At 27.0% G+C, this 10,833-nt stretch overlaps 1 protein-coding gene across 1 annotated transcript in view; it reads right to left on the reverse strand.

Moving 5' to 3' along the window:
• LOC147065036 (uncharacterized) overlaps window positions 1–10,552 on the reverse strand; it is a 31,941-nt gene extending 21,389 nt beyond the window's left edge. Inside the window, exons 1-2 of the mRNA XM_085957347.1 lie at window positions 10,272–10,552; window positions 4,122–4,231 (exon numbers count right to left, since the gene is read on the reverse strand). Coding sequence (XP_085813473.1) covers window positions 4,122–4,231; window positions 10,272–10,552 — 391 coding nt within the window. The remainder of the gene's footprint in view (window positions 1–4,121; window positions 4,232–10,271) is intronic.
• Window positions 10,553–10,833: the final 281 nt, after the last annotated feature.

Below are 10,833 nucleotides of genomic sequence, written 5' to 3' on the forward strand. Positions count from 1 at the left end.
AATAAAAAAAATTACATTCATATGAATATTTTGTAAATCTTTTAGATTCCCCACTAAATTTAATAGGGTATTTTATAATAGTAAAAAAAAGAACCCAAATATATGTTCTTATAATCTTAAAAAATAGCCCAAATAATTGTTTAAATCATAAAAACACTTTACATTCATATTAAAATTTTGAAATTTTTTAGATTGTCCTACTAAATATAATAGAGTATTTTATAATGGTAACTAAATACCCTAAATAAATGTTTTGACTATATTATGGTTATAATTCACATTGATGTAAATATTTAAACACGTTTAGATTAAACTACTATATTATAGGTTCCAAAAAAATATATATTCAATCCAGCATGTATATTTTATACGCAAGTAAACATATGATTTATTTATTTATTTTTTGGTTTAATTTAGGATTTTCTCGTTGATTAGAATATTTTTTTGTGTCAATGAGATTATATTTATTTTATAAAAATAATATTGTGATTTTGCTGCATATTTTTAAATATAGATTATTGTAATAAGGCACATGATGTGATAAAAAAGAATATGATAATTTTTAAGCATATAATTATCATCTTTTTTATAGCTAGTTGCCGAGCTTATTAATTGATTAGTTTATTCCTACAAAAATGTCAATTGGTGAAAAGACTACTTTTATATTTACTTAATTAATACAATGCCTTTCACACATATACTTATATTTATAATTTATAAAAAAGTAGCTAAAACTGTGCATAAAATATACATACATAAATAGAAGAAAAATGTAGACACAAAATACCATTTTTATTTAAATTGGTCAAGTATTGTATAATTACATTTATATCATTATATTTTATATTTTTCGAAATTTTTTGCTTCATTTTAAGCATACAATAAACCCAAAGTAAAACCTACAAATTTATTTATATGTATACATAAAAATTTTAGTATTTCTTTTTATATAATTGAAAAAGACTGTGAAAACTATTTAATATGGTATGATTCTTATTTTTATTTTATAAGATGCAAAAAAAACAAGATAACATTTTATTAGTATATAAATCACACACTTAAGCACCTAAATTTTCCAAGATAGTATTTTCATGTATGATGCATCTTAAATTTTAAAAATAAGAGATAAATGAAATTTATTAGCTTAAAGATATAAAAATGTTTCAAGAATGACGTGTTCGATTAGGATTGGATCAAACCTAACGTGTTTTTAATCGCCAGAAACCTGTAAAAAATATCTAATTTTATATCCAATACGAATGATATTGTTTCTGATGTAATATTTTTTAATAATAGATACATGATTTCTTGGATCGCTTGATTTGCCGTTAAAATATTTTAAATTTTCCGTGAAATTAACTAATAGTTTTTACTTTTTTTAACACTAATGCATTCAGTTTACACTTATGCCGACAATCTCTTAATTTAATTATCATAATCTAGACATATTGAAATAAATAGATATTTTATAAGAATATATCTTTCCTATAAGTCTATAGACGCATGTTTAGTAATAATATCTTGTAAAATATAACAAAATTCCATGTATTGCATGAATAGATTTAGAAGTTTTTTGAAAATTGAGGAGTATTATTTTCTAGATCACTAATTTACTGTTTTTTCTATAATAAAAATATAGTTATGGATCTTTTTAAGTCAAGCGCATATGAACTGTTTCTCATATTACGTGCAAATTTTTTTGTGGACATCAATAACAGGATTATGGGGCTAGATTACCAATTGTATAAAAAAGTATAATTTTATATAGCAGCATGTGAAACGAGTATATGCCTAATTGTTTTGCATTACATTAAAAGCATTTGTTCATTTTAATTTTTTAAGCTTAACCTTTGAAAAAAATGCAAAATAATCAATATGAATAAGCTCTGTATATTTTGAATCACTGACCTTAAACGCTCGCTGATATCACAGTTACATTTAGATTACAATAATTTTTATGTAATATTTGAATTGAATAAAATATAAAACTAGATTTTATTCTTCTGATTTTGTTTTATTGGTAATAGAGCGCCAAAAAAGCAAATAATATTACGTAATATTATAAAAAATGCGTCTTAAAATCAATATTGATGCTTAAAAAATAAATTACGCAATTTTTTTGTGTTTTATAATGCAACACGTGGGGAATTTCTAAGTAAAATGAAAAGAGGTTTTACTGAATCTATGAAATTTCAATAAAAATTTTTATTTTTAGTCTACTTATATCAGAATAATGGTGTATTTTTAGTTTTTTTGAATATTTATCAAAATAAAGACCGTTGAACTTTAATATTCTGCTAGTCCACACTATTATATAAAAATTAAGGTAGATTGAACTTTGAAAAAAGGATAATACAATTTTTTTAGTCAAAAATAGATTTTAAGCTTCTTTTAATCGTAAAATCATAAAATATATTTCATTACAAACTATATAATGCGATGAATATGCTGTACTCTACTCTAATATTATTTTTCAAAAATATTTTATTTATCGTGGGTTAATTCTCTTTTTATCACTTTTATCTATTTAGACGTGGTCTGCATATTGGGAATATTGCATAACTCTTGATGCATCTTTTGACACCTTCCCCTGATCTATCTTCATCAACTGCCCTTCTTCTCTCAAATATGATGAGTTCAAGTGTCTTGCGGAGTGTGAAAGCTTGCATGTATGCTTCTACTTCGTCCGGGATTTTTAACTCCTTAATATTTTTCAAACATAAAGTTTATTTTTATATTCGTTAACTTCAAAAAATAAATTCTTGTTTTATAAGATTTTTTTATGTATTTTTTTATTTTTTAATGTAATATTAATTTTATTCTAGATATTTAATGAATGAAATCATAATTTTAAAATTTTCAGTCGAGCCAGGCAAAAAATTTACATGGCTTATAAGCTTTCTTGCATATCTGAAATTGCCTACCCTTGTTTTTATCTGTATGTGCCGTTTTAACCTGTACATCATACCCACAGTCACATTTTATAGTCACGTTTTGTGAAGAGGGCACATTATCATTATACTTTTTGTCTTCTTTTGTAACATACGAAGCAATATTCTGCGCATTGTAGTTGTCTGTTTTTGTCAAATTCTGTTCTTCTACATTGTCAGCCCACGAAAAGAAATTGCAACCATTGGGCCATTTCGAACAGGATAAAAATTCTCTTCCTTTGTTTGCACCTTTTTTGGAAGAAACAGCAAGTTTAACTTTTAATCTGCATTCACAAAAGATATTTTCAAATGTTTTAACTTCTTGAATCTTATTTTCCGTGTTTTCATCGTGGTTTGTATTGGTTTTTTGTCTTTTAGTAAACTTTTTATCATCGTGTTTTTTTTCAAAATTGGTGGATTTCTTGCCCGGTAATCTTTTTTCGAATTCACTATAAAGCGGGTCGTCTGAATAATTTGTCTTTTTTTTAGATAATTTCTTTTCTTTTTTAGACGCGTTATCAACATCATATTTTATCATTGAAACAGCAGACTTTCGTTTTTTGTTTTTCTTAGTTGTACCATCATCGTTTCCATTTTCATCGCTACCCGAATCATTTTTGTCATCACCATTCGCATGTCTTCTATTATCAGTATCTTTTGGGATATCATCATCGTCTTTTTTGTTTTTATAGTGCACAATCATAGCCTTTAATTTATCAATATTGCTGTTAAGAATATCAAACATTTCTTTATACAGTTTTAATTGATCATTAAGTAACTTTTTGCTGTCAAGAGTCGCCCCACAAACCCTTTTCAAATCCATTTCTAGTTCTTTTCTTAAAAGAGAGCCTGCTAAATTGGCCAACCCAATTTCTTTGTATCCCATTATTAAACCCATTCCAAGATACGTCGGTATTATATATTTACCCTTCTTATAACAGTATCTTCTCGTCAATATTTTATCTATATGTTCGGCAATGGTCGCATCTGTTCCAATCTCGTTTTTATCCATCAATGTTATTAATTCTGGCTCGGTTATAAAAGATGGTGGTTCAGTCTTTCCTGGTTTTATCTTCAAATTTCCGCTAAACACAACATTATTGCCTGGAGCATCTGTATTATCGTTTCTGTTTGATATGGAAATGTTCATTGCCCCTGTATCTTCCTCTATTATTTTAATTATATCCCCGCTTTTGTATTCGTTTGTTTTTTTCTCTTCCCATTTGTCGAAAGTATATATTTCAAGATAGTTACGCGCCTTTATATCCATTCCGGATAATTTAAACACCTCTTTTCGTATGCTGTTCGATGTATTTATGTTTTTTATTGATGTATTGCTCTTATCAGAAATAGCAATTTCAACTTTTGTCTCTTCCCCAGTTGCATTTTTGGAAACACACCCTAAATATCTTCGCGTTACATAATCATATACTCTCTTTTCATTTCCACTTAGACAATCTCCAGATTTTAAGGGGTATATTGGAAGATGTGCACCATCATCATTCTTTCCTTTTCGAGGGGTCTGAAAATATATTCTTTCTTCCCCTTGATCCTTTAATAATTTATTGCAATAATCCCTGTATAACGGAACATCTTGAACCTTTCTAATAACTTCGAAATGGTTGAAATTATGTGGAAAAGCATCTGTTTCAGTTCTTGGATAAGAAATATATCCATTTTGATACATCTTTTCTGCTATATTCATGGCCTCTCTTGAATTTATCTTTAATATTGACGCACATGCTTTCTGAAACTCAACAGTTCTTAGTGGTAAGGGCCTTATTTTTTCTGTTTTCTTAATTTCAACCGATTGAACATGCCCATATTTTTGTCTGGAATGAAGAAGGGCATTAAAATAAATAACACAATTCTTGTCGAATATATTACCTCTTTCCCAAGTAAAAGAATCAACAAATGAGTCTTCAATTTTTTTAGGAATTATAGTCTTCAAATCATTTCTTTTCTGCTTTAAAACGTTTAATTTTAGTGTATAAAAATCTTCAGAAACGAATTTTTCTCTTTCTAACATTCTTTCAACTACCAGACCTAAAGTCGGTATCTGGCATAATCCATATGAAATAACACCATCTTTCCCCCGCGCATTTTCTCGACATCCAAGTGTTTGTAGCCTTGTAAATGAACTTCCAATGCGAAGATCGAGCTCAATTCGACAATCAACAGCCCCACAAATTCTAGTATCGATTTCACGTAAATTTTCTAGAGCACTTGAAATATCACGATATGTAATAGCACAAAAAAATGAACGTTTTACCTCTAGATTTCTATTTGAAGATAAACATATTCTACTTATTTCTGAACCTATATGCTCGCCTTCACGATCACAATCTGTCCATATTACAAGTTTTTTGCATTTGGATGCTAGAGAAGAAAGATTGCGAGCCACTTTTGTATTTTCGTCTTTGGGTTCAGCCACAATCGGTGCAGTAAAAAGCGATTCTGGTGGAGTGGATGTCCAGTTTGAATAGCTTTCCGAGAAATCATGGTTAAATACGTGGCCAAGCACAGATGTAAAAATCATTTCTGTGCCATTGAATTCAAACATGTAGTTTGGAGTGTATTTGCATTGGGTTGGCATTCTTTTGGATTCTCGGGAGAGAATATTTGTGATTGATTTGGCCACTGAAGGTTTTTCTGCAACGTTGAGCACTACCATTTAATTAAGGATATTTTTTATCTTGGTATGTGTGAAATACTTATCAGATTCTTGAATTTATCCATTCAATAGATGAATTCAAAATAATGCTTTAACAATGGTGAATTTATCTTAATTACTAAGAAGGAAGCGCATCATGGAAGATTTTAAAAAGACGTTGTGGAAAGAAATATCTGCCAAATATATTCTAATGTGCATTCTGTAGTTTTGCTTGAACAATATTAAATATCTAAACATTAAATTAGCCTATAAATACAATAAGTCTTAATTACTATTCGAAAACTCTCTACTGGAATTCTTGCATTTACAAGCACTTCTAAAAGGTAAAGATTATGAATGGATAAAAAAATAAGTAAATTTAAACTGCTATTTAAACTAGAAATTTAATTTCTAAATCTGTTTTTTTTCACAGTTTCTCGCTAAATAATGTGATTTCTCTTTTATTGATTGAGACAATTAAATTTGTAGGCTTTGATTAAATTCATTTAACATTAATGAATAAAAAAATAGTTTTTAAATACAAAATAAAGTATTTTTGCCTAATTAGTTATTGTGATCACTAAATGAATTACATTATATTTAAATCATTGTAGATAAATATCTGATAATTCAGGCTAAAAATTATTTAAACATGTTGTTTTTATTTTTTATTATTTTACATGGTTTTAGATTAATATTTGCAACAGATTTAGACTAATATAAATTCCCACATGAAATATTAAAAAATAGCGGTGTTTATTTAATACTGACAGTTGCATTAGAATTATTAGCACTATTTAGAGCTCGTATTATGATAGAAAATATATTATATACAAATGAAATAGACTGAATTTATATTATCTTTACAATAAAAAGGAAAATTTGGATTAAATCCAAGAAAGCACATTGACTCACATTTAAATATGATCAATAGTCAATATGAAAAGGTAGCATATGGGAACTATCAATAAACGAATGAATCGGGTGTTTTAAGGATAATATACAATATTTAATAAGTTTTAAACTTCGCTCTCTATTAAATTTTTCTAGTTTAACTATGCATTAATTTTACCATTGTAGCTTTATCTGTATTTTTGTTTAAGCTTTACATGAAAAATAATAAATATAAATTATCTTTATTTTTATGAAAAATCAAAAAGTCGTATATTAAGGTATTAGGAATGCTATTGAAAGAGAACTATATTCACAAAAAATGGTATTTATAAAAACACTTAGTGCATAAGTCTCGAGCGTAGAAAATGTATTGAGAATACTGTAAGGTTGATTTGCTTATTAAGATTATATAGCAAATATGTAGCAATCAAAACTTTTGCGCTGTAAAAAATACAAAAGGAAAAGGAAAATTAGCCCTTAAAAAATATATTACATGTTATAAAATCTTTTAGTCTAATCATTTCTAAACTTATTAGTCTGAAGTTTTGCCCTGTCTACAGTCTAAATTAACTTTCTTCAATGATATATTTATTTTTTATTTAACATACCAGCCAAATGACTAAAATTACACTGAAATTACTAAAAATAGCTACTGCTACCAGTATTTCCATGAATTCCTTTATTTTATTGCCGCAAAAGAAATAGCATCGTCTAATCTTACCCAATAAAAAATTATAATTTTTCAATTTTTGCTATTTTATTTTGCACATATAACTTTCTTTAGCTATAAATTTTCATTTATTCCGTTAAAAACAATATAATAAATTCTTAGTCCATATAATTGTGATTAGATTACTTTTAAAAACACAATATGAAATAATGAAACTTAAAATGGTACTTGTTGAAAAAATATTATATGTATATCTTTTAATTTCACCAATAGATTGAAAAAAAATATGCTATGCTAAATTATCAATATTTAGATTAACTTTCGCGTGAAATAATCTTTTATTTGTTTTTCTCTCAAATACTAAAATTCAATTTTCGGGTATGAAGAATTATAAAAAATTACATGGTGATAAATGCATTTTTCTGCCTTTAATGATCACTTTAATCACGATAAAGCAATTTTTAAAATCATAATATTTTAGGGGTTAATTGAGTTAATCCTAAAAAATATGGCTATGATTGACTTGTTTAAAAATTGTATTTGTAATCTTCAGTTTAAATATTAAAATCTTTTGCTTTCCTTATAAAAAGGTTTTTTAATCTTTTTAAAACGTGAATAATATGATTTAGCAGCAAGAAGCAAATCAAATACTGGTAGACCGACTCTGAATAGAAGGAAAAAATACGACTTTAAACATATATTTGATATATTCAGATAATTTTTAGCTGGATACTCAGGCACAGTGTATGTAATCAAAGCATTTATCTGAGTTGTGCCAATTTTTCCTAAAATCGAATACAAGATTGACTTTTTTAAATTGATTACATTTACTTTGATTTCACAAATCCCCTAGTTATGAAATTGTACCTTTTTTCAGTATAATATGTCAAATACCTTCATATGAACTCAATATTTCTATTAACATATTGTAAAAAAATGAATTGTTTTTGAAGGGGTAAAATGCAAAAAATGCCTTTTCATAGCTTCAACTTATTTTCCTTACCTATTTATTTTCTGTAGAATATACCTCTACTACGACCAGGCATAAAACATTAATCGTTTGAAACCGTTCTGCCTATAAAATTGTTCTTTTTCGGGAAATATCACAATATACCAAGTATGACTTAGTTATTTGAAATCGCGTGAGGAAATTTTTTCAATTTGACATTTGTCAAATCAAGTGTGTTTGTAATCAAAAAGGCTTTTGTAGCATGCATCGAAATTAAATTAGTATAGTTTTCGTAGCTATACAGTATTAAGCATCAGTTTTAAAGTTATCGGATTCCTTGTCTTAAGAAGATTCAAGCCTTCAATAATTTAAATAGTTGTGTCAGGTCGTAAATTTATACTCTCGCAACGATCACCACTTAAGGAATCACTATAATTTTGCCTTACGCTGTGATATAATGAATGTGATGCTTAATATTCTTTTATTTGTCAAAACCATCAATTTAATAATGTAGATGTTTTTTCAAGCACGTTCTAGGAACCTTGTTGGGTGACTATTTTATTGATATATCTACTTAAAAAACCTCTGCACACTCACAAAAAATCTACGAATAATTTTATATACTCTCAATCTATCTTTATAGATTATATAACCCTTTATAGCGTTTTTATTTTATTTTTTTATATTTTGTGATCTCCTCTGTACTATATCCCAAAAAAAGAAGTGTAATTCAGCTTTACCTTTATTACATGTGGCTGCATCATATTCGACTCTGTAGTCCATCATATTCTCTTTTTCATGGTTTTATCTCTTATACTTCTAAAATCACACCAGTCGCTCACATTTAAATCTTACTATAGTTATTTTCTCAAAAATCTTAAGAACACACACCCACATTTCCTGTTGATTTTTTTAGAATACTTGCAATTTCAACTATAAGTTATCAAGAAGCTTTCGCAAGTGAAAATAAAACAGCTAATGGTTTTTTTAAGTTTTCGCTTTCACATAACTCAATTATATTTAAGAGATTCCTAAATATTATCAATATTCATGCACCCATGTGTATTTGTAACTATATTGTTCTAATATGCGACATCTAAGGCATCTTTTTGGCGTTTTAATTATATTTTATCTAATGTAACGCCATAAATTCAGGGTTAAAAAAATAATTAAAAATCAGACGGCAAGAAATATCTGCTAAAATACAAATAGCATTTTAGTGAATTTAACCGTATAATTGTAATTTTTACATATCTCTTTTAGATGAAAAATCCGCATAAAATGTTAAGAATAAATCTATATTATACGTATGAATAGATTTAGTTTACTATTTTAGATTGAAACTGGGTATTGGACCTGTCAATCTAATAATAAAAAATTATTATTTTTCAATTTAAAATATATATTATCATAAACTTTATTGCGCGAAATCTAGATTGAAGAGATAATATTTTAATGGGTAAAGAAAATTACTACATCCTTTGCTTTCTACAAATCGATAATACATATGAAAACCATGAAAGCCACGAGAGGATTTTATGAAAATTATATATATCTAAGCAATATATATTTATTAATCGTGTGAGAAATTTAGAATTACAATCAGTAAATTACAGTATAATTTACATAATAAAGGGTTTTATATAAAATTTAGTGCATTTTTTTTTATCGAATAATTTTTAATTTAACTAAATTAAGTATTGTAAAAAAAAGATTACATAATTTAATTTGATTTTAGAAAATTAAATCATCAAAATTTCTTAAGAAACTGAACTATTTCTCCAATCATCAATAATTCTATCTTTTTTAAGAAAGGATTCTCTTAAAAACAATTCAGGATTATCTATTCCATTTATATCATGCACATCTATTCTGGCTCTAATTTTTCCAGATGGTTTACCAAACAAAAAATTTAACAAACTTGGAACGACCTCATTATTTTTCTCAATATCTGAATAATATACAGTCAGATCCACAAGATGTTTTATGTAAGAACCTTTAAGCTCATCCAAAGCACTTTTAAATCCTTTAGTTCTAGGGCAAAGAACATTTTTTGTAGCAGTAAGATTACGACTTTCACAAAATGTTGTTGAAAGTGCAAGCTTCTCTTTTGAAAATCTAGTACCTTCTGGATAAATTACAAACCAAACAGGATGTTCGTTTTTCTTGAAATACTGTAGCCAGTTTATAATCGCCTTTTTATCTTTTACATAGTCACGTTTCATCATAACGAAGCCGGCAAATCGCAAGTGTCCTAGAACGGGAATATATTTTATGCTGTCTTTTATCATGTACTTAGAGTTTTTAAGCATTGCCTTTCTTTTTGATATTTCGTTTATCACCATGAAATCTATTGCACCCAAATGATTGCTTATTAATAAAACAGATTCTCCATCTTTTAATTTATTTAATTCTGACTCATTTTCAAGTTCGAATTCGAATGTTTGAATAAACATCCATGAAAATATTGTCCACAGTGAGTAAGCAATATGCCCGGTAAATAACAAGCCTAAACTTCTTTTATATAGAAATGGCGTCAAGATCATAATATAAACGGAAAGTAATATGAATGTTATTAACAAAAATATCAAATAAAAATATTTTATTGTTAGTGTACAAAAATCTTTTCTTGTTTTCATTTTTGAAGGGCTGAAGAAAGTAATTTTCGACAATATTGATTAAATGATTTTACTTACAAGGCATTCCACATGAATATAAAGTGATATAAAATTAAGCG

Source organism: Rhyacophila brunnea, unplaced genomic scaffold, assembly GCF_057557595.1.
Source record: "Rhyacophila brunnea isolate RB1 unplaced genomic scaffold, BYU_Rbru_1.0 scaffold_62, whole genome shotgun sequence".
Classification (NCBI taxonomy): domain Eukaryota; kingdom Metazoa; phylum Arthropoda; class Insecta; order Trichoptera; family Rhyacophilidae; genus Rhyacophila; species Rhyacophila brunnea.